This window comes from Pogoniulus pusillus, chromosome 5 (assembly GCF_015220805.1).
Source record: "Pogoniulus pusillus isolate bPogPus1 chromosome 5, bPogPus1.pri, whole genome shotgun sequence".
Taxonomy (NCBI): domain Eukaryota; kingdom Metazoa; phylum Chordata; class Aves; order Piciformes; family Lybiidae; genus Pogoniulus; species Pogoniulus pusillus.
This window is the reverse complement of record NC_087268.1, coordinates 2,407,863-2,435,581: the sequence shown is the minus strand read 5'-3', so window position 1 is coordinate 2,435,581 and position 27,719 is coordinate 2,407,863. Positions and strand designations below refer to the sequence as shown.

Below are 27,719 nucleotides of genomic sequence, written 5' to 3'. Positions count from 1 at the left end.
GTGCCATGGTCTAGTTGACTGGCTAGGGCTGGGTGCTAGGTTGGACTGGATGATCTTGGAGGTCTCTTCCAACCTGCTTGATTCTATGATTCTATGTGCTTGCATTGTTCAGCTGTCTCACCTCACACTCACAAATAGGGTGTAAAAGTTACCTTTAGTTATTCCTACTGACTGTTAGTCACCCTTTTTTTTACCCTACATGTTCATTCATATCCATTTTAAGTGGGATTAAAGTACTTGCTCCTTACTTATAGATAATGTGAGGTTGATGCTACTGAACTCTTCCTCCAAGCCCTGTTACCTAGAGTCTGATTACATCTAGGCTTGGGAATTACAAACATTGATTTGTGCCTTCTACTTTAAAAGTCCTGTATATTCTTGGGAAGTTAATTGTGTTGTCATCATGCTAACAACCATATGCCCCTTTGCAACTAATTGTACTCTACCAATACCTTGCACCCTTGGCCTTGCTACTGCAGTGCATTACATATACTTCTGAACAAACCTTGCCGTGGGATTTATATATCCTGCAAGTGCTGTCATGTTTTTCCTGTAGTGGTTACCATAGACTTAATGGTGATCTTGGTCTTAAGACTGGGCTGAGGCCAGCTTCCTCACAGTGTTGAAGTTTATGCATAATGGTATGTTCTCTTTGAAGTCAGCAGGGCTTCTGATACGCTTAAAACTACAGCTGTGCCTGTGAGCTTTGCAGGCACGGAGCCAGCGTATGTAACAGAAAGGGAAAGGGTGTGTTTTGAACATTTCAGTGTATCAAAAAATGCTTATTTTCAATACTGTAATGCAGGAAAGTGACATGGAGGTTTCTGAATTTTAGAATGACTGACGAGGAAGGTGAGCTAGCTGAAAGCAAATGCTGTACACTACGTAGCAGTAGCATGCACTTGCATGTGTTGGCATTTTTGCGTTCACACCTCATCAAGTGCACCAATTTAGCAGAGAAATGGAAGCTATTTGAGGTCACTGCCACACTTTCATACTGGCAGGGTTCCTCCTGATACTAGTACAGAAAAAATATGTGCTTCTCTTTGGATTAATTTAAATAACTATATGGTAGACTTACGCTTTTAATTAGGATTTCATTATTCAATCACTAAGTATTGCAGGCTCAGTCCAGTCCTTCATCAAGCGGAGCAGATTCAATTAGGATGGAAGTGCAAGAAACACTCCCCTGATATGTTGGAGGTCACTGAAAGAATCTTTGCTTTCTTTTGAGTCATTATAGGTAGTTACAGGAAAGAGATGTACTATATTTAGAAGACTTTTAAGTTCTAGATGTGGTGTAACTTGCTTAATGAATACCCTAATTTAAAAAAAAAAATAGTACTGAGTACTGTGGTCAGGCCACACCTTGGGTGCTGTGTCCAGTTCTGGGCTCTTCAATTCAGGAGAGATGTTGAGGTGCTGGAAGGTGTCCAGAGAAGGGCAACAAGGCTGGTGAAGGGCCTGGAACACAAACCCTATGAGGAGAGGCTGAGGGAGCTGGGGGTGTTTAGCCTGGAGAAGAGGAGGCTCAGGGCAGATCTCATTGCTGTCTACAACTACCTGAAGGGAGATTGTAGCCAGATGGAGGTTGGTCTCTTCTGCCAGGCAAGCAGCAACAGAATGAGGGGTCACAGTCTCAGGTTGTGTTGGGGGAAGTCTAGGCTGGATGTTAGGAGGAAGTTGTTGGCAGAGAGAGTGATTGGCATTGGAATGGGCTGCCCAGGGAGGTGGTGGAGTCACCATCCCTAGAGGTGCTCAAGAAAAGCCTGGATGAAGCACTTATTGCCATGGTCTATCTAGATGACTGGCTAGGGCTGGGTGCTAAGTTGGCCTGGATGATCTTTGAGGTCTCTTTCACCCTGGTTGATTCTGTGATTATGCAGCTAACATTTCTGTATTGGTTATTGATCTACTAAAATAATTATTATTCCTCTATTAGCAATTAACAACACAAGTAGTCTCTTAAACCTTAATTTAGTGGTTTTAAAAATTATAATGGTCAGTACTTTTTATTCAAAGCATTATTCTCTTTTTCTTAAACAGCACCAAAACAGATTAACACAGCATGAAAGAAAAAACTTCATAGATGTACATTTCCCCCCCCACAGGATGAATAAATACAACCTAAATAAATGAAAATATGTTCAGAGTAAGAAATGGTTTTCTGATAGTTTTCTTCTAGTAACTGTGACAGGTGCTCAGTGTGATTGTCAGACTATTTCACCACAGACTTAGCTTACTCTCTGAAAATAAAAGTATGGGAGGGGCTGAAAATTTTGACAGAAGAGAATCAATACTGTTTGCCCAAAGTTACGTAAGGTAAGGTTGTATCATTTGCATCTTGCTTTGAGTAAAAGTCAGTAGCATTTAGCTGTTAAATACAGAGTATATAGAATCATAGAATCAACCAGTTTGGAAGAGACCTCCAAGATCATCCAGTCCAACCTAGCACCCAGCCCTAGCCAGTCAACCAGACCATGGCACTAAGTGCCTCAGCCAGGCTTTTCTTGAACACCTCCAGGGACGCTGACTCCACCACCTCCCTGGGCAGAACATAAACATAGGATCAGAACATAAAGAGCCCAAAACTTCCTGCTCAGGGTCATGTAACATCTCTACAGATGGTTTGAAGATTTGCCCCCCCCTGGAATCTGTGTAAGTATTAGATTTTCTTCACTGAGATGAATCCATATTGATCTACTGGTGTGAAATAAACTTGCAAGGAAAGCAACTCCTGTATCAATCATAGAACTAATAACTCTCATTAAATGGCAACTCAATTATTTTTACAACATTCCTGGTTTAGGCAACTGCTGTGGAATGGTAAGAGGCCAACATACTCATTCAGTATGACAGTTAGTACATAACCTTGCCCTGTATTAACTTGTTGGAAGAGATAACCTCATTTAAACTGTGTGAAACTGAGTGATGGACTTACTGTTGCCCAGGAAAACAGCTTGTGGGAAGTGCATAATTGAGGGCATGGACAAGTCATTATTTCTGTCTTTTTTTTTGTTTGTTTGTTTCTCCTGGAGGGGGGAGGAGCATTACACAGTCTCCTGCCATCTGTGAGATAAGAATTTCAGCCAGCTTTCATTCTCTCTACATGGAATTGTTAGTGCAACAGATGAGAAAGACAGGTGTTTTTAGGGGGAAAAGGTATGTTTAATCATGTAAGTTAAAACTATAGACAAGGTCAAGTACAGAGATAAGGAAGTGTTAGAATTTAGTATTTTTAATGTAACAACTTTTTCTGCCCAGAAATTTTAGTTTTTGGTAGGAGTGTTTATGTAGAGCTGATTTCTTTTTAATTGAATGTCTATTTGAAAGAAGCCTGTGAAATGACATTTTCCTTTTGTTGTAATTCTCAATAATGCACGAAACACAAAATTCTCTAAGGGTTTTTGCTGTATTTTCTTATAGTACACCCAATTTCAGATAGGATACAGAATTGTTCACATTAATTCTCCTTCATTATCTCCTGGCTGTATGTCAGCATCTACACATTGGCTGTGGTCTGGAATTATAGCAATTTTTTTGTATGTGAGTGTTGCATCTGGAGTCATTAAGAACACAAATTCAATTATGTTGCATGCCCCTTGGTTAAATGTTGCTGCTATATGAGGAAAGCAGTTGCAGCCCAATTTTGTTGCTGTTGTTAATTGTATTAGAATCGTGATCTCTGTAATCCTATGTCTTCTTCTGTTTAGTGATAAAATAGGAATTGAACTAGAACAAATCTAATTCAGGCAGATTTAAGTAAAACTCTGACCTTTCGTTGTGTGACACATTAAAAACTACCTAGGACAGTAAAAAGGCGGAAGGCATCTAATTGATGTCTAAGGACTGCTTTGAATGTGGCTGTTTGCTGTAGTTGTGCACACTGTTAACAGATGATAATTTCATTTTAACACCATTATGGAAAGGGATTTCTGGAGAGTAAACCTGTGTTCTTTCTGGAAGGCTATTAACTTTATGGAACGTTTTTATGTACACACATATATACACTGGCACACAACTGCGAGTGTTCAGCACATCGTTAACAAATAATGGCTGTTTAAATCTTGACAGTCCACAGTCAGCTTCTAAGACACTTTGACAAACTCTAATTCTCAGTAATTGTTTCCTCTGCTTTTATCAGAAATTTCAAATGCCTCTCTTGATCTTTCTTAAGTTGTCAAATGAGAACTTCTTGGTACAGCTGTAAAGGTAGCTGAAGAGCCTTGTGCCATTGCCAGGAGCTGCAGACACTGCTAGGAATGCCAGATTGCCCCACCGAGAGAGACCCTTCCTTTTGGACATGAAATGACTTAAGGCTTGTGCATTAAATAAACCTAACCCACCAGTCATGGGAGAAATTCAGAAAGCACAGTTCTGCTTTCCTAATGCTCCCTTGAGGCTGTTGACTTGGGCTGATTGTAAAACTATAGTAACTCTCGTGCAATTGGAAACCAAGGAATGTAGAGATCTATTGAAATGGCTGTATAAATAAGACATATCACTGAGGGAATTACTATTAAATCCTGTAGTCACCTGGTTTGAAATGGAAGATTCCAGAAGGTTGAGTGGGCTCTGTGTGAAACTGGAAAGTCGTACAACTTAATGCGCTGACTTCTGAAAACAGCACGTTCCCAAATTTGAATGGGGTCAAAAGGTCTACTGTGTGACAGATGGAGCACTTGCATATGGATTGGAAAGAAATGGCATCAGCTTAAGCAGTAGTTGATAATTTCTTGCATGCATTAGAGGCTTCAGAATGGATACCTAAAATGCAAGCTTTGATAAAGTGTGTGCATAGGGCCTGACTACATTCCATATGTAACATGCATATTAGCTGAATGGAAGGCTAGAGCATAAATTATGGATGTGTCTGGGAAGATCTGAAACCCCAGAAAATGTATTTCTGAATGAAATTTTCATCCATTATCAAAGGAAAAGTGAGTCAGAGGATAAGCATACGGTAGGATGACTTTCACTCGTGATAGATAGATGCTCTGCATCAAGAATGAATCTAGGAAGGCAAGGTGAGCTTTCATCCATAGGTAAATTACATTATAGTTTGTTATTAGCACATGACTCAGTGTTTCAGAAAGAAAAATCTTCTAAAAAATAATGCTTATTGAATTAAAGTTTAAAACTGCATTGCACAGAGAGCTTCTTATGGAGGAAGACTTCTCTGGGATAGGGCTGGGTGCTAGGTTGGACTGGATGATCTTGGAGGTCTCTTCCAACCTGGTTGATTCCATGATTCTATGTAATCCTACATTATTCCCTGTCTGTACTATAACACTATATCCTAAAGATAAATGAACATTTCCTGTAAAGCAAAAATCCTTTACAAAAGAGGTTTGACACAGCTCAATGAAGGATTACACTGTGCCTTTTTCGCTCAGCAATGAGTGAAATTACAGGACAAATGAGAAGAGGTCAGCTGCTATTTAGTGTATACATTATGAAGTCACAAATGTAATCTTCAACAGAGCTATGATATCTACAGCATATTCATATATAATTAGATAATTTCTGCTTTGACCATTCAGGAGAAAAAACAAATCTCAATAATATTTTTCATTGGTAGTTTCCATCAGCATAAAAGTGAAATGCAAACAAAGCACTCCAGTCAAACCCTAAACTGGCCAATAAAGATACTCCTGGATTTCAGTACTGCATTGGACCACCCCTGCTATCTGCCTTTCTCTCCTCTCTACTGCTGTTTCAGGATTGTTGTTAAGATTTACCATTTATGTTTCTCATGCAATGACTAAACACTTCTTAGACTGCAGAAGGGCCAGGCCTTTAAAACAGTGATACTGTTTGCTTGATGTATGGGAACCGCAAGGCTAAAATTGCTACTTCTGTTAGTTTGATGTATATGGGGAAGAAAAGTGCCCTAACATTGAATACTTGCAAAAGAATGGAATAATTAAACTCTGGGAGCAAGGATAACTTGGAGGATATTTTTTTTAAGTCAGAAAACAGAAATATTAGCCAAGGAGAGGGCTGGGGGAAAGTGTGTTTATGTCCTCTTCTTCCCATAAGCATAGCCTGTGTGCATGTATGGACATGTGTGTGCATGTATGGACATGTGTGTGCATGTATGGACATGTGTGTGCATGTATGTATACACCTCAAAAGTGTTTTCAGAACGTATATTGAGCACAAATTGAAATGTGTGTTTACTAAATCTTCTAATGAATGTGTCAATTCTTTATTATGGTAAGTAATAACTTTCAGTTCATTTCTGGTTTTGTTTTATTAGGAGCATAATACAAACTTTTGGACCAATTTCGTGTCTGAGATTGACTCTGTTTTCACCTTTGGTTATAGTCTGTTGTTTAAAATATCTTTTTGCTCATATGGGAAGCAATATTTAATTTTAAGGAGGTCTTTATGGTTTGTCTTGGTCTATTCAGGTTGGTGCCATGGTCTAGCCTTGAGCTCTGTGGTAACAGGTTGGACTTGATGATCTATGAGGTCTCTTCCAACCTTGGTGATATTGCGATACTGTGTGATGATAATTCTGTGTGCATTGGTTCCATTTAAATGAAGGTTGTGTCTAATTCTGAGGATTAATAAAATGTTAAGTCACTGAAGACAGTGACTGAAGGCCTTATTCCTTCGAGGTTACAGAACACAATGAAATAAATTGCATTTCTTACCTAGAAACCATGATTTGGTACATTTTTAATCTACTTTTTTTTGTTTATCTTATTCTTTTTAATAGCACATTAATTTTGTTTTTGAAGAAATCAGGTTTAACCGAAGTAACTGCATTGTCACAGAATACAATACATATTTTTTCCAGATATTTTCAATTTGTTCTTCTTGACATTTTATGTTTATGTGCAATTTGCATCTTTTTTTGGTTTTCGATTTCAAATGTGACAGATTTTGACATTTTTTGTTGCATTTTTTTGTACTAGTTTTTGGGTTTTTTTAAATTGCTATTATTTTTGAGAACCTGCTGGTTTTGAATTCTCTTTTTTTTTTCCCTTTATTCTCCTCCTCACTATGATCCCAGGAGCCAACACAAAGAAAAGCGCAGATGATATAACCAGTAATGATCGTGGTGAAGATGAAGGTATTTTTTGGTGTTTTTTTAAAGCTCAACCCTGATGCATGAACATAAACTTTTTAATTTTTATAATGATAATAATAATGGTTATTGTTATTGCTTTTATTTCCACATGATTTTTAGTCCCTTATTTGCAGGAGCACACACCTCAGTGTGCCTTTTGGTTTCTTCCTTAGAAATTACTCTCATTGGTTTTCTTTTTTTTTAACTCCAAATTAGCATCTCTGTGGCATAGGAGTAAATGTTATTCTTAAATGCCTGAAGTGAGTAACTTAAATATGATTTTAAACTGTATACTTTCCCCTCTTTATTCTTTCTTAGGTTGAGAAAATGGACCTTAAAATCTTGCATGTGCTCTTTTCTTTCCCACACGTTTTGTAAATTCATCTGTTTGAAATTCATGAAAAGACTCACGTATATTCTTTCTTTAATTTCCACTGTTTTCCCAGTGCACAGGCTGTACATTGATACAGTTGAATTGTGCTTTGGTTTTGCTATTTTTATTTACTTTTTTTCAGATTTTTTTTTCCTTTTCTTTGATTTTTTTTTCTTTGTTTTTTGTGCTTTTTTTCCTCCCCTCACAGGCTGTGGTTTATTTCAGGACACAGAAATAAAGGAAGCTGTTGATGTTGCTTTATTGTTATTTTCCTCTGATAAGCTAGCTTTTGAGATACATTAATTCTGACTCTGACTACTTTCCCACTGAAATCAATGACATTCTTTTTAATTGACATCTTCCAGAATTGGATTTCCTTCTGTGAAGGGGAATATTAAAGTTCACAGTGAAGTAGCCAAAAAAATTGTACAAGTAAATACTTTTTTTCTTGTCTTGGCACAGCAGAGCAGTTTAGGATGCACCAACATAGACAAAAATATCTTCCTATATTCTCACCCTCCCATTTAATTAAAGCTTTATTAACAGTTTATTTTACTTTATTATTTTCCAAAGCACAAAGAATATTTTCAAATTAATTGAGACTATAATGACCTGGGGCAGTTTACTAGTCTGCTTTTGAAGCAGAGTGTTTCTTAGTCTTCTCTTACTTGGCCAATCTGAAGTTTTATTCCTTCTCCTCTTTCCCATTCTAACAATCTAACATTGGCTCAAGTAACTTCAAATCATTTCTCCTCTCTCTTCTCCTTACATATTGCATACAGACTGCAGTGAGGCCACTTAGCTCATACTCTTTACCTGGGCATTCATCTCACTTGTAGCTACTCTGTCCATATATAAAACACTGACATCAAAACCTCTTGTGTTTGATGCACAATGGTTGCCCTCTACTGTATCACTTTGATTGCTAATTACACTGTTTCTTGTAACACAGAAATGTTGAGCAGAGTACTCCAAACTCATTCTGTTATTTTCTGAGTATGAATTTCCTGTTTCTGTGCAACATACTGGTTTTAAAAATTATGTTCTCAATTGTTGTCTATACCAAATTCTGAACGTAAAGTAAAACCAAAATTGCTTTCAAAAGAAAGATACTGGATTATGAATACAGCAGTATTCAGACTTCTTAAAAGATGATGAGGTAATTAGCAAGGGCATCCACTTCAGGTCTGAGTACATAAATCATGGAGCTCATTTCCTTTATATTGAATCTAATCATTCCCTTTGAAAGGGGAAGAGGAAACCTGCTGTTGACTTAAGCAGTGAAAAATTCAACACTGAAGTAGTAATAATGTAATAAAATTAAATGTAAGATATCATGACATGACACTTTTGAGAGAGAAGGGAAAGGCAGTTTAGTAGCACAAATAATTGTGTTAAATAGTTGTTGCTTTCATGTTTTGAGCATTAGCTGTGCCTTCACAAAAGAAACACATCCGTGTGCTTTGCTGAAAATGCTGACGATGAAATGAAAAGCATCCCTTAGGATATAGATTGTATGATACATTTAATGTCTGCATTACTCTTAGTGGTCACAACAACTGAAAAGATGCTGCACAAAAGCTTTGTTCTGCTGCTCAAGTGCAACACATAAAATACAACATGTATTTTATGGTGTACATAAACATTGTATGTCATACACAACATTGGAGCCTGAGCATAGGTCCCTTGCACTCAGCTGATGATTTTTTTTTGTATTTAGAGTAGTGCATACACATAAGTAAAGGAGAAGTGGGCCATAGGAATGTGACCAGTCAAAATTTGCCTTGAAATACCCTCAAATTATTTCCACATGTACAACATCTTCTATGTTACTTCATTTCTGATCACGTTTTTAAAAACCTAATTCCTAAGAAGCCAGAGGAGAGGGAAGACTTTTGGGAGGCTAGCTCTAAGGATTTAGCTCACCTCTTTCTTCTTCCACATCTCTTTTCTACTGTTCAATAGATGCCTGTCTCTCCCAAAATAAACCACTTTTTTCCCCCTATCTTTTTAATCCTGATTGAATAGTCTGACATTCTGCCTTCCCTTGTGTTTTGTACTATATGATTGAAGGAAGTCCCCTATTTCACATGCAGATGCACCAAGTTATTTGTAAAAGGTGTGTATATCTGATGGCATCTCACTGAACTGCTCTCTGCTTTTTAAAGGACCCAGTTTACCTGTATGAAAGTAGTCAAGAGCCTTTTGTATATAGAAAAGATCAGCCATATCATTAAGGAGGATTCATTTAAGGCTGTTCTTTAAGGCTTATCTGCCACAACAAGGCAAAGTAAAAAAATAAAGAGACATCAGTTGATTTAAATACAGAAAATCTGAGCCAGGTGTTCATGTAAATTCTCTTTGTTTATTAACTTTCCAACTGTTTGAAAGAAGGAACAGTTTATTATGTTTACTTCTATCAGAATAATTTGATTTTCTGTTTGTATCTTTTACCAAACTATTAGAAATAGAATTTGTTTAAATTATGTCTTAGTGAGGAATGGGAAAGCATGGCTCATTATTGTAATTTTATTATTAGATATCCAGATGCTTATAAATTGGCAAATACTTGAATCAGAATATTTCTTTTAAAAAAAAAGACAAGATTATTCTCTAATTTAATTTTTCTTATTAGGCTTTTAGATGTTTAATTTTAATTCGATGTAATGTTTAATTTGATGTAACATTTAATTTGATGTAATGTTTAATTTCATGTAACATTTAATTTGCTGTAACATTTAATTTGTTGTAGTATTTCCAGTGTTCTGAGAACATTTGGGAGGGAAAATAGAAATTCAAGTAACCAAGAAAAATACTCAAACTATGAATATTACTCTTTCAGGATGATCTTGAACTGTGTAAGCTAGCTAATTAAAATAGTGGTGCTGACATTGAAAACATAGGAAATAAGAATATTTTTAGCACAAATGGGATATTTACTTATTTGTTATTACTTTATTATGTTTTCCTTACTCACATTTTTTCAGACATTCATGATCAGAACACCAAGAAACCCGTTATGGTTTACATCCATGGTGGATCTTACATGGAGGGTACTGGCAATATGATTGACGGCAGCATTCTTGCAAGCTATGGAAATGTCATTGTTGTCACTCTCAATTACAGGCTGGGGGTTTTAGGTAAGTGGATCTTTTCTTCATTATCAATTGCATAGAAACATTTAACTGTTTCGTTTGTCTACTGATCAGCCCTAGATCCTTGGGCCAGTTTTGGTTTTAGAACAGAACATCCTTGCTGGTGGATTTTGAATTGTGTTCAGTATTTTATGGAAACAGGGCTAGGCAGCTGCCTTCACCTTAGGCTGAGATGGACCAGATATTGATTATAATAATCCTAGTACTAGTTTCTGTCAAAGTTGTCATCAGACCAGATTTGCTCTTGGCTCAGTGTCAAAACAGTACTTAATCAAAAGAAGGAGGAAAATGTGACTGTTAATCAGTATTTATTATTTTTGTGTGCAAAGTGTTTTTTTTTTAGGGCAGAAGATGTAGTGGCAATACAGACAAAACAGGCTATCTGCACTGGTGGAATTTATGTTGCAGGTAATAGGAAGTGAAGGGATTTCAAGGAGTCACATAAAATTATCTCCCTGAATACAAGGAACTCTGTAATCATGAATTGTAATTCTGAAATACATGAATAATTCTGTCTTTAAAACAGAACAGGATCCACATCTTCTTGACATACTTCTCTGTCAGCATTAGACTGAGTAGCAAAATAACCTTATGTCTATGGCAACAAGCCAGAAATCTTTTCTACCTTCTCCTTGTTTCCGTCTCCTGGATGTTTGCATGTACCAGACATTTGCACACGTGAAGATTTCTTTATTGAAGTTCTAATTTTCTATAAAAAAAATAAATAGTTGATCACAATAGCAGACTTCAGAATTATTTTTTATCATGATGAAAAAAAAGACATAATATAAGAATAGGTATATAGCTATCAAGTATATATATAAGAATAGCATGTAGACTACTCAAATGCATGCTTTGTCCAGGATTTCAGGTACACCAGGTAAGGTGCAGTCATTTTGTTTGTGTGCTTTGTGATTTAGAATGGCTTTTACAAAGACTTTTAGTTTTGTTTTTCTTGAAAGTAAAGCTAATCTGTATTCCTGGCATGTACTGTTTTGGAACACAGGAAATTTCTTTTGCTGGGTTACATATTAATGTGGTTAATGCATACAGCAATGTTCTATCTCATTGGAGTACACAGAATTTTGTTTTTTTGGTCTCTCATTTTGAGTGGATTAAATACAAAAGAACTGTTCTTCTGCTGTGGAGTCAGACTTAAACATAATGCCAGGAATTATAGGAAAAAGGTATGTGATGGTTTGGGTGTTCCCTATGCCCCTACACTTTGGAAATCACCCTGACTAGACTCAGCTGGCTCTGGAAATATGACATTGTCTCCCACAGCATCCTCCTAGAGAAACTGTCTGCTCATGGCTTGGGTGGATGGGCTCTTCACTGGATAAAAAACAAGCTGGGTGGGCAAACTGAAAGATTGGTAGTGAATGGAGGGAAATCCAGTTGATGGCTGGTCACTATTTGTGCTCCCCAGGGCTCAGCACTGGGTCAGGTTCTATTTAATACCCTTATGGATGATCTAGATGAAGAGATTGAATGCATCCATAGTAAATTTTCAGATAAGACTAAGTTTGGAGGGAGTGTTGATCTGCTTGAGAGTAGAAAGGCTCAGAGGGTTCTTGACAGGCTGGATTGATGGGTCAAGCCCAACTATATGAGCCTCAGCAAGGACAAGAGCCAGGTCCTGCACTTTGGCTGCAATAAACCCATGCAACATTACAGGCTTGGGAAAGAGTGGCTGGAAAGCTGCCTGGCAGGAATGACCTGTGGGTGTTCAGAGAACTAAATATGAGTCAGCAGCATGCTCAGGTGGCTAACAAGGCCAATAGCCTCTTGGCCTGTATCAGGAATAGTGTGACAATCTGGACCAGGGAAGTGATTGTCTACCCGTGCTCAGCACTGGTTAAGCCACACCTTGAGTACTGTGTTCAGTTTGTCATAGGAGCTTAAAACTTTGTGACTATACTGTTGGGGTTTTTTTTGCTTCCATATACAACTACTACTCCTTTTTGCAGGGTTAGACTGACTAAAGACTGCAGTTTAAGGAACTCTGAAAGAGGTTGAAGGGCACAGCACAGGACAGAGTGGAGTGTATACTATAAGTCATGTAGACTTGAGTTTGCACTTGTGACAAGTTGCTCTTACCAGCTTGTATGAAAGCCCACGACAGCTACTCCATCTAACCATTCCTTTGAAATGAGCCTGCTAATAACAGCAGAATGTCAAAAACGTGCATGAGGTAGTGTCAGTCTGCTGCTGCTCATGAGGAGACAGGGCCACACTGTGAAATGGGGTGTAGAGTTTAAGTTGCACCAGCCAGTGAGATGTACTCTTGGAAGGACAGCACAAAACAAATGCATTTTTTCCTTGAATTATTTCAGACCTCCATGTCACTCCTTGCAGTCAGACAGTCTGGCACTGGTGGATCAAAGTATGTTTACTGCTTTTTCTGTCAAGTCTCAGCTCTTCTCTAATAGCCATTATATGGATATATGCCTAAAAATAGGCTCCCTGTGTGATTTTGATTCTTCCATCTCAGAACAGACAACTAATTTTTTGCTTTAATATCTATAAAAGCCTGTGTACAATATATGAATCTGAAAAAATAATGCTTTTCTGGTAATGACTGTTAAGTGCCTTCTTTAACAGATATCTGCAGCTAAAGTTTACAGCTGAGACCATCAATTTTCATCTTTTCAGTTCTGCTTTCTAGTTGAAGTAATTACTTCCATTCAGGGAATTAAAAGAATGTGTTCTTTTGTCATTTCTTGGTGCCAGGCCACCTTGTGACAGCAGTGGTTTACTTAGAGCATACTTCTATTGGGAGAATCTATAGCAATGTGAGATGTAACAAAATACCTGTTGAAGAGATTGGAAGGCAAAACTTTTCAAGAAACAAAAAATGGTTAGAGAAATTTCCATTGCTTTTTCCCCCCCCATATTTCTCACACCATCTGTGGATTTTACTACGTGTTAAGCCTAAAACTAAGTACCCCTTTTGAAAAGGGAAGGACTAAGATGTTTATACTTTAGCAGAACTTAAGAGAATCAAACAAGAACCACAGAATCATAGGATGATAGAAGCGTTTAGGTTGGAAAGGACCTCAAAGACCATCTAGTTCCAACCCCCTGCCTTAGGCAGGGACATCTCCCACTAGAGAAGGAGGAACATAGGTTTCCTCAGCAACACAATGGTCATTTGCATAAAATGAGATCCTAGAAAATCAAAACCAATCTCTGTAAGTGTTCTCTATAAGTTTGTGTTTTCATTTCTTCTAGAAATGTTAAACCAGTATTTAATGTGTACTCAGATAAGCAACTAGATTTTTAAAACAGTACATGTGTGCTTTTTTACATTTGATTTGTGTTGCATGTATGACAAAGAGTGTCTAACTGTATGTATTTGTGAAAATATTGTCACATTTGGATATCAAGTGGCTACTTAATGCCCTCATGTCTCTCCTACAATGTCAACATTAAAGATTTATGCTTTTGGTACAGGTGACTTTCATAGAATCCTAGAATCAACGAGGTTGGAAGAGACCTCCAAGATCATCCAGTCCAACCTAGCACCCAGCCCTAGCCAGTCAACCAGACCATGGCACTAAAATGCCTCATTCAGGCTTTTCTTGAACACCTCCAGGGACGGTGACTCCACCACCTCCCTGGGCAGCCCATTCCAATGCCAATCACTCTCTCTGGCAACAACTTCCTTCCAACATCCAGCCTATACTTCTCCCAGCACAACTTGAGACTGTGTCCCCTTGTTCTGTTGCTGGTTGTGTGGGAGAAGAGACCAACCCCACCTGGCTACAACCTCCCTTCAGGTAGTTGTAAACAGCAATGAGGTCTGCCCTGAGCCTCCTCTTCTCTAGGCTAAACCGTGAAGCTGTTTCTGTACCATTTTCCTTTTACCAAAGAAATATCACTATAATTCTTATTTCTGGAACAGATGGAGGAAAAAAACCAAAACCAAACCCCAGCAAGTCAATCAAAACACTCCAGGCTTACCTGTGTATTTTTTTTTTTAATTTTACTTGGATAAATAAGAAACCAAGCACAAATTCTGCCCTAGACTTCCAGTTGTTTTTCATCAAGGACTTGGATTAGTCCTTGACAAAAATACAAGGAATTCAGTTCTGAATATCCTTGAATAAAGGGTAGCTTACAGCTGTTGTGTTCCCAAAATAGAAGAGAGAACAAGGTATGACTCATGAGGTCCTAATTTCATCTCTACTTTTCCTTTGCTCTTGGGATGAATTACATTGCTTCATTTGATGACTTCTCAAACAAGTGAAATATTTCTCTTTTCTCCTAGCATGAATTACAGGTTGATAAATGAGGCAGACTTGTTAGTTCATAATAGTAGGGTGATCAAAGGGTAATAATTTTTCTCCATACAACCATAATCAGGACTTCTGAGCATGATTGTCCACAATTTATATCATAAAGTCTCTGAGGAAGAAACCATCTTTTTGGTGTTTGCTTTATCCAGTGATTTTATGTTACTTGTCAGAAGCACAGAGTTTAAATCTCATGGTGTTTTATCAGAAAAGAAAAATAGGGCCTTTGTGAAAAACCTGTGCACTCATTTATTTGATAGAACAGACCACACTAGATCAGGCCATTTCACTTGTAAGAGACCTGTAGAATCATTGAGTCCAACAGACCAGTTCAGGGCTGCCCAAAAGTTAAAGCATCTTATTAATGCTATTGTCCAAATGCATTTTAAATATTGACTGGCTTTAGGCAATGATCACCTCTCCAGGAAGGCTGTTCTAATGTTTGATCCCCCTTTCAGTAAAGTAATCCTCTGAATGTCCAGTCTTAGCCTCCTCTGGCACAGCTTTGAACCATTGCCAGGTGTCCTGTCACAGGATCCCAGAGAGATCAGCATCTCCCTCTGTATTTCCCCTTCTTAGGAAGCTGTAGAGAGCAATGAGGTCACACCTCAGCTTCTTATTCTTCAAACTGGACAAGCCCAAACTCCTTAGTCTTTTCTTATAGGACATCATTTCCAGCCCTTCAGCAGCTTTGTTGCCCTCCTCTGGATGCATTCAAGGACCTTCACAGCCGTCTTCAGTTGTGAGGCCCAGAACTGCAGGCAGTACTCAAGGTGAGACCTCACCTGCTGTATATAGCAGGACGATCACCTCATTTGACCAGCTGGTCACATTGTGTTTGATGCACCCCAGGTGTAGTTTGCCCACTTGGCTGTCAGGGCACACTGCTGACTGCTGTTGATCAACAACCCCAGATTTCTTCCTGCAGGGCTGATCTGCAGATGTTCCTCACATAATTTATGCTTGTGATTTTTCCTGTGATTTTAGCCAAGGTTCAAATAAGATGCAAGTTACTTTTACAGATGTCTCTGTAGTGCCTGCTGAGGCCAGCTAGACATGCCTGTGCCTGGTATAAGACAATCAAACCCGTCTAGCCTTCCACTTTCCTGTGAGTGTTGCTAATTTCTTCTCTCTCTCAGGCTTCTTTATGAAGTAATTTACTAAAAATCTATCTCCATAAAGTATATTTTTATTAAAACTCAATAATTTGCTCTCCATTGTGATCTGCGTAGAATATATGTACCTGGACAACACTTATGAGAATATATTCTAAAGATTTACTTCAAATACAGCCTTCTGAAAGAGAACATTAGAGAAGAGAAAATCCTTTGTGTGTGCCTGCAAAAAACCCCACAGAGTTTGAATTATTTCCTCTTCATAGCCACATTCAATATATTCAATAACCTGTGGGACAATTTTTTCTCACATTCATGATTAACTTCCCCTGCTATTTAGAACAATAGAACTTTTACCTTTCAGTTTGAGGTATCCAGTTTTCACCTTCAGATTGCTTTCCTTAAAAGGCAACAACTTTTCTTACTGCAGAGAAGGTCTTCCTTTTATTTTAATGGAATGACTCTGTCATTTGCAAAGATAATAACAGGAAGCAAATCACTCAAAGAAGTAGCTCCATCTGGTAATCAGTTACCTCTGTAGCTGACTCATCAAGGACAAATTGCTTGCATCTTTGTATCTGTAAGAAGATGGTACCTAAAAGGAGGTGGTATTAAAATTCCCATATCTGGAAACATCTTGAATGTCATGTCAATGAGGAAAAATTGCATTCAGAATCATAAAAGGATAAGCCACCACAGAAGTTCTAAACTGGCAATGTTTTACCCTTTCCACTTTTTGTTTGTTTGTTTTTTGCTTTTCTGAAGTCAGTTCTTACAATATATGATTTTGATATGTACTGCCCCAAGGAGAATTAAATTGCCAGCTTAGGGAGATAATATCTGAAGGCACACTGCTTTAGAAATGCTAATGAGTTGTCCACGCAATTTACTGTTTAGAAGTAGTAAATAGAGGACAAGATGAGAAAAATGTGAAATAACAATGTTGGTCAGGTATTACCTACATTAATAGGTGTAATATGTTGTACTTAGGAAACAACTGAACATCTCTTTATTGGTCAAATGAAACATGCTTGCTGTGTGCAGTTAAAGTAAGGCTACACAAAAGGTTTCTGATCCAGGTCTTTGGTTAGTCTCAGTGACCACTCCTACATGGCACTGGTTAACAATTTAGTAGGAGCAAGCTTGTTCAGAAGAGTACAGTAAGAGGAGTTAAATGCTACTCAGCATGATAGTATGCAAGTTGGGGGGTTCTGACTTTCTTTTTCCTTTGTCTGTAAGGACTACTGCAGAATCAGCTTGAACTCTACTAATAGTCAAAGAACTACCTCCCCTTCACTGGGCTGTGCTCTAAATAATTGTTTTCTAGATCTCCTGTTTTATTTCTCCTGAATACTTCCCAGAAATAGAACAAGCAATCAAAAGTGACTGACAATGATTATATCCTACAAGTGGCAAGGTTGCCCTGCAGGTGTCAAACATCTGTTAAGTTTCCTGTAAAAAATTGGGACATCTTACAAACTATTTAAAAATATAATGGTTTAAGGCAAGGGTTCTGAATCAATAAACTCTCCTAAAGGATAGGAAATAGTACAGCACCCTTCACGTCCAGGCATGCAAGATAGTATGTGGGCAGCGTAGTGGAATCATAGAATCAGCCAGGTTCAAAGAGACCTCCAAGATCATCAAGGCCAACCTAGCACCCAGCCCTAGCCAGTCAACTAGACCATGGCACTAAGTGCCCCATCCAGGCTTTGCTTGAACACCTCCAGGGATGGTGACTCCACCACCTCCCTGAGCAGCCCATTCCAATGTCAATCACTCTCTCTGACAACAACTTCCTCCTAACATCCAGTCTAGACCTCCCCTGGCACAACTTGAGACTGTGACCCCTCATTCTGTTGCTGGTTGCCTGGCAGAAGAGACCAACCTCCATCTGGCTACAACCTCCCTTCAGGTAGTTGTAGACAGCAATGAATCTGCCCTGAGCCTCCTCTACTCCAGGCTAAACACCCCCAGCTCCTTCAGCCTCTCCCCAAGGGATTTGTATTCCAGGCCCCTCACCAGCTTTGTCACCCTTCTCTGGACACCTTCCAGCACCTCAATATCTCTCTTGAATTGAGGAGCCCAGAACTGGACACAGCACTCAAGGTGTGGCCTGACCAGTGCTGAGTACAGAGGCAGAATAACCTCCCTTGTCCTACTGGCCACACTGTTCCTGATGCAGGCCAGGATGCCATTGGCTCTCTTGGCCACCTGGCCACACTGCTGGCTTAGCTTCAGCTACTATCTATCAGTACCCCCAGGTCCCTTTCTTCCTCTTTGCTCTCAGCCACTCTGTCCCCAGCCTGTAGCGCTGCTTGGGGTTGTTGTGGCCAACGTGCAGAACCCTGCCCTTGGCCTTGTTCAGTCTCATCTCACAGAGAGAGATAACAGAAGCAGTGCTTGCAGAGAAAAATGACTTTTTCTGTTTTCTTGAATGCCTTCTGAATTACAGTTTAGAGGGTAGCACAGAATTCTGACACTCTAGATGTTAATACATATTTACTTCTATTGTGTTATAGTTCCTGTGAGATGGAGTATTATTAAATAGCCTTACATAAAATTCAGTCTTCCAGGAAAAAAAATGCTTAATGAAGATTATTTAAATCAAACTCTGTGGAATTCTTACATCACTCAGGAGATTAGGAATCTGAGTCCATCAACTTGGATAATCCTGCTAATTTACTGAGATTTCTCATCGAGAAATGTACTCAAAATGAAAGTAGTGAGAAGCAGTGAGACTGAATCATAGAAGGGGTTAGGTTGGAAGGGATCTCAAAGATCATCCAGTTCTGACCTCCTGCCTTAGGCAGGGACACCTCCTGCTACAACAGGTCGCTCAAGGCCTCATCCAACCTGGCTTTGAACACCTCCAGGGAGGGAGCAGCCACAACCTCCCTGGGCAACCTGTGCCAGTGTCTCACCACCCTCACTGCAAAGAACCCTTTCCTAACACCTAGTTTGAATCTCCCCTCTGCCAGTTTAAACTGCCCCTCATCCTGTCACTACAAACCCTGTCAATAGTCCCTCCCCAGACATCCTGTAGGCTCCCTTCAGATACCGGCAAGGCCTTCTCAAAGCCTTCTCTTCTCCAGGCTGAAGAGCCCCAGATCCAAGGGGCTCCCAGGTAACCTTCTTGTGGCCTTCCAGTTTCTGAAGGGGGACAACAAAAAAGCTGGAGAGGGACTTTATAGGCAGCAGATAGTGACAGGACTAGGGGGAATGGAGCAAAGCTGGAGGTGGGTAGGTTCAGACTGGACATGAGGAGGAAGTTGAGCAGGAGAGTGGTGAGAGGCTGGAATGGGTTGTCCAGGGAGGTGGCAGAGGCCCCATGGCTGGAGGTGCTTAAGGCCAGGCTGGATGAGGCTCTGGGTAGGGTGTCCCTGCACAGGTCAGCAGGTTTGGAACTAGATGATCTTTGTGGTCCCTTTCAACCTTGACTGGTTCTATGTATGAGAAACTGTGGAATGCAGCTTTGTGAAACTGTAGCCTTTGATACAGAGATGGGCTGAAATGTGTTCATCAGACTAATATCACCTGCTCCTTCTATCACTCTTCTGAAAGATAGTCCTGTGTCATAGCCTTTATAATGCTCCACATCTCCTCATGCTGCAAAGGAGATTGTATATAACATCTGTACTAGTTTGAAGCTATCCAGAATGTTTTGGTGAGAAGAACTAGACTGCAGGCTGTGAAAGGAAAACAGTGGTGATGTCTGCTTCCCTCATAGGTTTGCTGAGATGGATAAGAATGAAAACATAGATAACACACTCAGCACTTCTGCTGGGGAACTGACTGAGCTGCATCTCTAACCTCAGCCCTCTCTGCCATTTCTTTGACTAATCCACTTTGCTTCCTAACCCCCTGGCCAAACCTGCATTCTTCCTCAGGACTGGGGTAAGGTTGAGAGGGGTAGGGGGAAGGTGAAGAGGTGGTTGAGAGCTCCTCCTGAGGACTCAGGTTTCTGGGAGGGCTGTTGTGCTTCTGTATTACCTTTTACCTTGTCTATTTCTGTATCTACTGTAAATATCTGCTTGTATATTCTACTAAGCTGTAAATATAAGCTTCAATTTCCAGAGCTGGCTGAGCCTACTCTGGGTGATTTCCAAAGTGTTGGGGGCACAGGGAACACCCAAACCATCACAAACATCTCCAAAATATATTACTCAGTTGTAGTCAAAATGATTGCCAATGTAAAGCTTGTAAAACATGAACAGAGACCTTTGAAACAGCATGATTGTTTTATATGTAAGTTTGACCATGCCTTGGTCAGTCTCATTGCATGTTATTGCTGTGCATATCGTAAAATGATGGATATACCAGTTGCAATGCAAAAAAAAAACCCCAAAAAAACCTCAGAAAAAATAATTTCTACTTCAAGGCACTAATACTTTTTTTTTTTTTTTAACTCTACTCAGTGTAATTTTTTTTTGCCTGTGCCACATAAAGCAGCAGTCTTTGACCCGTTGGTTTAGAGACATAAAATGTCATATTTCCTTCAGTTGATTGCTTTTCTGTATGCCTCCTATTCATAGTGTGTATCTTTGTTCTACCTTGTAACCTAGGAATCACACTCAAATCCTCGTAGTCAAGAGTAGACTGTTTTTCATATGTACAAAGATCAGACATTTCTTGAATACTGCCTAAGGAGGAGAGAGCTGAAGGCTACCTTTGACATAGTTTTAGTATCTGATTGCACATTGTGCCATAATAATTTTCTGGAGCATGCTATGCATTTTACACATGGACTGCCTGGACAGTCAAAAGGGCAAGGGCAAAGCTGAGTGCCAGGAGCAGAGAAAATACTCAGAAGCTAAGTGGAGAAAAAAAAAACAAAACAAGGCAGATACAACCAAAATGAGAGCAAGGTAATTATGCTATTGAATTCTGCCCTGATTTGATAATGAGGCTTCAAAAAAACAGGACCTCCAACTGTTAGAGTAGTTAAGTATTTTTATATTTTTTAATGTATTAATATCATCCCTTTGTAGTTACTATGCAGATTGCCTCCTACTGCATTTTTTTGGAAGTGAGTAAGTATCTAAAGCTTCATCAGTTTCATATGACAAAGGCTAAGTGACAAGAAGAACTGAATGAATGCTATATATGTGCACTGAAGTATTGTGTTCCATGGCTATGAACTTGCCTACTTAAAGCCTTGATAGTGTGATTGACAGACTTGTGTATTTAGAACACAGTCTGGTCAACCTAGTTTGATCCAAGAACAAAGAACCAGTTAAAATCACATAAATACTACTTGCATTGAAACCAGCTTCCTTAAAGGAAGACATAAATAACACCACATTATACAGAGCTATATGTTCATCTGTATTAACTGTTCTAAAATCATGTCTGCACTAGTGCACAACTATGTTTGAGGGCTTTGCTTATTTCTCACATTCCAATTATATTGTGTTAAAATTACATTTTTTTCTTTAACTAAGCTCTTTTTAAAGCACTTTTAACATTTTTTTTTATAAGGATATTCAAATTTAATTAGTGATAGTGAAAATCCAGGTTTTGTGCAAGCAAGTCTTAGGTTTGGTATGAGTGTGAAAAATAGAAGAGGTATTGTATTTTCATGTGTACTTCTCATCAGTCACATTTTGTGACTCTAATTCTCATCTAACCAGTTTCCTGAGCTCTAATTTCAGTTGTTTACTTCTCTATCTACCTTCCATACACACACAGATACGTGATATGTTACAAATGTCACGCTCATTAATGTGGAAGAGGTTGACGTATTGGACTAGATGATACCCAGAAGTCCTTTCCAACTCCTAACATACTGTGATCCTGTAAAACACTGACTTCAGACAGGCTGACACTTTGCCAGCAGCTCTGCAAGTTCTAGTATTGATTTACTGGGAATTTCAGGGGGGATTTTTCACTTAAAGGCACCAGTGGCACAAGTTGTGAGCTGCTAAATACACTGCCCACTTGGCAAATGAAGAGGTGGTTTGAGATGTAAATATTGGCACTTGAGCTCACCTTGCCTTGATGGAACTGACCCCTCATTGCCAGGCTTCCTCCATGCTGATTCAGTGCCTCTCATAAACATTGCACAGATTCATTCCTGTCAGCTTTACAAGCGAGCAGAAAGAAGCAGCAGAACATAGAGGAGCTCAGCCTCAGTGCAAAGACCCAGCCAGCACTTGTGAGTGATGCTGCAATCAGAATGAAGCCTACTCCTATGGAACCGGGGGGCCACCACCAGGCCCCCCGGCCTTTGAGTCCCCTTCACCAGCCACCCAGTGCGCACCATGGGTACTCACCAGAGATGACAGGATCAGGAGGATCCCTCTGCCCAGATGGGCAAGCTTAGGCACTGCCTTTCCTGGGGCCCATTAAATAGGGAGTGGGCAGGGAGAGCCAAGTGCTCACACCTGGGGTGGGAGGAGACTCCAATAGAACCCAGGTGCTCTGTGTTAGGGGGAGAAAAGGGAAAGGGGCAGATATGGTGGAAAATGGGACAGGGCTGGGTGCTAGGTTGGCCTGGCTGATCTTGGAGGTCTCTTCCAACCTGGTTGATTCTATGATTCTATTTCCTAGTCCTAACAGTATGTTAGACTCAATTTGTCTATTGTTTGGGGCTTTCAGGCATCATTCTTGTTTTGAGTGTTCCTTTTTCCCCCATGTAACAATCATGCTTTGATTTTAGAATATGAAAGCATAATTTCCCTAATGGAATATTTATTTTGAATATAATAGGAATTGAGTCAAGTCTTTACTTGGCACTGCACTTCATGTACAGGCTTAATTTCTTGTGTTAGATTTTTTGCTATGAGATAATCTTTTAAAATGGAGGATACCTTTTGCATTCTTTCTTTATACTGCATATTTATTTTCTAAGTGGAAGTGTTTAGGGACTTGAATAAAAAACCTGAGAAGTTAGTCTTTCTTAACATTTGAAGCTCTATAAAGAAGGATTTTGTTCAATCTCAGATCAGATAAGCATCTAACAACAAAATTAGAAGCAAAACTTATATTTACTTCTGATGCATTTAGAGGCAGTATCTGAAATGAGTTATTATTACCATGGTAGGTAATGTTTGTTCCTTGGAAATGATTTGTCATTTTCAAAATAAACCAAAACAACAAAATATGCAAACATAATAAAGAAAATGTCTAAGCTGTTTTAGATCAAAACAGTCCTTTCTCTGCCTGTCAGTATAGTATGCATCATTTAAATGGGTTTTCCAGTAAAATGGAGTCATGCTATATGACAGTTACTCAGTATCCTTAGCTAGCCTTCTCAGCTGTGCGTTCTTTCCTGAGCTGATGGAAGGGAGAGTGTTAACAAGATTGAAAATTTTGAGATAAATTGACATTATATGGATGAAACACCAAACAGAAGTGTCCTAATGACACACACTGGTGTTGCTTACAATGCAAGACGCACTGAATGAAAGGAATCTTAACACAATTCCCAGAAAGGACAGTGTATACAGTATATAATGGGAACACTGGACCTCTGTTCAGAAACATGGAGAAGACCTGACAGCACTAACATCTTTGACCAGCAGAAGATGTAGCTCCAGTGTATGGCATCTGACCTTTAAGAAAAAAATCTGTCTCTCTGGTTATTAAAAGAAAAGTATAAAAAGGATTTGTCAGAATGGGGTGACTGAGTCACCATTTCCTTTAGCATGACTAATTCCAGGACAGACAGGACACATTATGTGCATATGTTGGGTTTTCATTTTCTTCCTTCCCTAGTTGGTAGTTTCGATTATTACAAGACAAATAAACATTATACCAGAGGAACAGAGTATGGAAAAATACTCTTAAGTTTCATATGCTTTGAAAACACCACCAGATAGAGTTTACTTTTTACATGACCCCACTAGCAGCTATGTCTTATTCATATACTGGTCCTGTAGACAGTTGGATTCACTGCAGTAGAACCAGTGAATAAGAGAGCTCTTTGTATGACAGAGAAGAATCCCTTCTTTGTAACTGAAAAGATAGCTAAGGTCAGTAAGACAAATTAATAAAATTATGTACATAAGATATCATTTTTGGTTAAGATGTTGCACGCATGACTTTCAAATGACATTAGACAATTCTCCTGTAAGCCAACTCCAAAGCGTTTTTTGGTGTAAAAAGTAGTTCAGCTTCTCAGCTGCATTCAATTTATGCATAAGACATTGGAGCAGCTCAAGAAAGGAGAAAGGAAGAGATAATCAAAATGAAAAATGAAACATGGACTAAAAGGGAATTTGTTAAGCCCATTTATTACTGTGTCACATGACTTGTTCAAAATCCTGCATTCTCTATACAGGGGATTATACTTGCTGCTGTTGTTTCATTCATCTAGTGAGTAAATATATTCCCTAGAGAAACAAAGTCCTCTAGCTCGTTGCTTGCTTTGTAATAATCACATGAAGTTACTTTGACTGCCTAAATCTAGTTGTTAATTAGTGAAGCTACTGAAGCTCATTTTCCTAATGGCTCAGAAGGGAAAAAGATGGGGTTAATGATGAAAAGATCACTGTACTACCATGAAAAAGGGACTGATTTTTTCCCCCCCTTTTGTTCTTCAAATGCAAAATAGTATTTCAAATAAATAAAAGCAGAATCTGTAGGATATAACAGTACTGAAGTAATCTGAAATGTCTTTAGCAGACCTAATTTTCACAGATTTTTTTTTTCAGTTAACAAATACTTAGATACATAAAATCATTTCTTCCAGAAAAGCTACTGTGAAACTGTAATCAAATTTAATATGTTTCACTTTTGATGCTGTTCTCCTCAATTCTAACACACTTCACCTAGTACAGCTGAAGTCAGACTCTAACCATACATTGTCTACTTTCTCTAAGTGGAAAGTTATTTTGAATTCCAGCACATACACAGATCAAGACAACTAACCTTTGAAAGGGAATTGACACTGCAGACTACAGTAACATGAATTTGCTTTTTAAAACCCCTCATAAATAAAGTTTTGGCTGTAATTAACAAGCAAACTGGAGCTGGATTAATAACTCCATGCATTTTTATATATAAAGATGGATAACCATCTAGATGTATTGAAATACATACACAGTTGTAAGGCACTTATTTTTTACCCATAATATTCCTGCAGGAAAGTTACATAAGTGCCTCGTGCTCATGAAGAAAATAAGTGATGTTGTGCATTTCTGAAACAGTGAGATTCACAGCTTTGCTGCCATTTAATTTGTTCAAGCTATAAACAGCATTGCTGTGCAAAATATTTAATACACTAAGATACTCTTGAGAGAGTTAACAAATGGGAAAGGAATGAAAAAAGTATCAGTGTCCCCATCATCTACTTATGTGAAGGGCATATTAATGAGTTGTCAGATTTTCCTGATTTAGAAGACATCTTCATCTTTGTCTGCAAGTGCAGGACATATGGCAGAGACAGCCATCTGCACCATCAGTCCTTGTCTGCAGGAATAGTTTTTATCACCATTGTAAGCAGCCAACATGATTTACAGGAGCTCAACAACTGTTTATAAAGGGTATGAGCATGCTGAATGTGACTTGTTAATGAACAAAACTTTGAAAGCTGAACTCAGTCTCTGCTTTGCTTTATTATTATATTTCTTTATGTCTTCCACCTGATTATGACCTGCTCAATTTGCAGCAATGCTCTGAAAGTGCACCTCACTTAACCTCCTTTGTTTTCACACCAAAATGCCAGTAGGCATTCTTACTGTCCTTAATGACTTTCAGTCAATGCATGTACATGAAATGTCCCATACTGTTATTAACTTGGACTAGGGAAAATAATCTATATTACTACTACTTATACTCTTACCACTCTGCAATCCCCTTATCCCCTTGTTTTGCCTATCTAGAGGTGGCATGTCCACCTGGCTTTTATTCAGGGTCTGCAGCCTCAGTTGATAGTCCTGGTTTGGGCTAAAGCCCAGCATATATGGTGAGCTACGATCCTCTCCCTGTGCACTAGCAGGAATCCTGGAGAGCCAGAGTTTGACAACTGGAAAATTTCTAATGAGTGAGCCTTTCATTGCAAAGACAAACCATTTTAAGGTGCTTTGAGAATTTTGGCTGTGGCTGAGGTTGTGTCTATCTATGTAGCCAGTGTTTACATAGCACAATACTGAAAGAATTACTTGTGGTTGAAAGCTACATTTTTTGTGCACAACTGTTGTACAATTAGAGTATCTTCACAATACACCTGGGTTATACAATGTTTATTATGTATATTTTTAAGGTAATCTAGTTGGACAGGTTTTGAAGCTTTAATCTGTGTTTAAAAATACAGATTGTAAGGTCAAAAAGCTGTTACTTGTTTTCTGGGTTGTGTAAAACTATAGCAATATAGTAAGGGAAGTGTAGCATGTGTCTGTATGTATTTCTGGGATGCACAAGTTAATCTGTTAATACAAATAGTTGTGAACTGTCTTCTGTGCCTTCTTTGCATATTGTTGGTGGAAATTGCATAATGTTTCATTTTTTTATTTGAAAATTATATTCCAATTAGAAAGGAAAGAAGGATCTTAAAAGGAAAGAGAACAAAAATACAATATAGCTTCTTCATGTGTTGAATGAACTTACATTTTAAGCAATGACATATATATATATATATGTAATTTCTTAAGTTGAATTATTTTACCATGTTTGAAACTGTTTCACATTGGAAAACTTCTTTTACATGGGAAAAAAGCATATGAAAATAAGAATATTTAATAGTCTTTAATAAGGGGAAAGCTAGAAGTCATAGTGTTACTAGATTGAAAATGCAAAATGCAGATGTCTTTGGTGTGAGTTAGGCACAATCAGTGAAGATAAGGGAAATATTCAGCTGTCCTTGAAGTGGATACCTACCTTTGGTCAACCATTGCACTCAGTTCCTTTGGCTGCATTGTTCAGAACTCTGTTGCCTTCAGTGGGAATATCAGCAATTATCTTAGATGTTAATCTTGATCTCAAAGACATCTAAATTGACCTTTTATTTAATATTCAATTATTATAGTACTGAACATTTAAATACTCTGTGGTATTACTGGAGTGAACAGATGTGATTATCATTAATATCCAAGGATGGGATACTGACCGTTCTAAAGATAACATCACCTTAAAGAACAAATTTGGTCCTAGCAATGTCAGAGTAACTTAAATGAAAGATATGATAAAAACATTCAGTCTTAAACCTTACTTTCTGTGACTGGATCACTGTTTTTCTGCCAAAAGACAAAAAAATGCAGTAGAGAGAGCAAAAGGATCCAGGTGTAATAAAGGTTCAGATATCCTTCAGAGACATTTAGACATTGGGAAGATCTTAAATAATATTTGATTTCAAAATCATGCAGAACAGCTTAAAAAAAAAAATCACAAAATCAGCCTCTGCTGATAGTGTTGAGGGTGTTGACTTTATTTTCCTTTTGATCCTATGTGATTATTTTGTAGGGCTTCTGTTGATTAATCTACTTAGAGCCCAAATTTTATTCATGGGGAAATGTACCAGCCACAGTGATGTGAACAAATTTATGTCCTTCATAGCTAAAAAATATTTATCAGTGAGCTTTAAGTACTTGAATTCCTAGACAAAAATGTAATACAATGGATTAGACACTTGAGCTCTTTAGAACATTTTCTGTTCATTACCTTCTCTGGTTCTAGTGAATTTCTTTTGCTGCCTCCTGCTTCTTGAATTCCTGTTTGTTCAGTTTGGTGTCAGTAGAAGCATAAATTCTTTGTTGC

General features: G+C 38.5%; 1 protein-coding gene and 1 long non-coding RNA gene across 4 annotated transcripts in view; one reads left to right on the top strand and one right to left on the bottom strand.

Moving 5' to 3' along the window:
* Positions 1-27,719, top strand: part of NLGN4X (neuroligin 4 X-linked) — a 122,538-nt gene that overhangs the window by 65,514 nt on the left and 29,305 nt on the right. For 2 of the 3 annotated variants that reach the window (XM_064143025.1, XM_064143024.1), the window contains exons 4-5: positions 7,025-7,084; positions 10,442-10,594. In XM_064143025.1, the coding sequence (XP_063999095.1) occupies positions 7,025-7,084; positions 10,442-10,594 (213 nt within the window). The remainder of the gene's footprint in view (positions 1-7,024; positions 7,085-10,441; positions 10,595-27,719) is intronic. The other variant, XM_064143026.1, reaches the window with a different exon arrangement.
* Positions 10,901-22,361, bottom strand: LOC135175215 (uncharacterized). The gene is made up of 3 exons (XR_010302293.1): positions 22,298-22,361; positions 16,380-16,485; positions 10,901-11,318 (listed from the first exon to the last, which is right to left on the bottom strand). It is a non-coding gene; the product is annotated as an uncharacterized LOC135175215 (long non-coding RNA).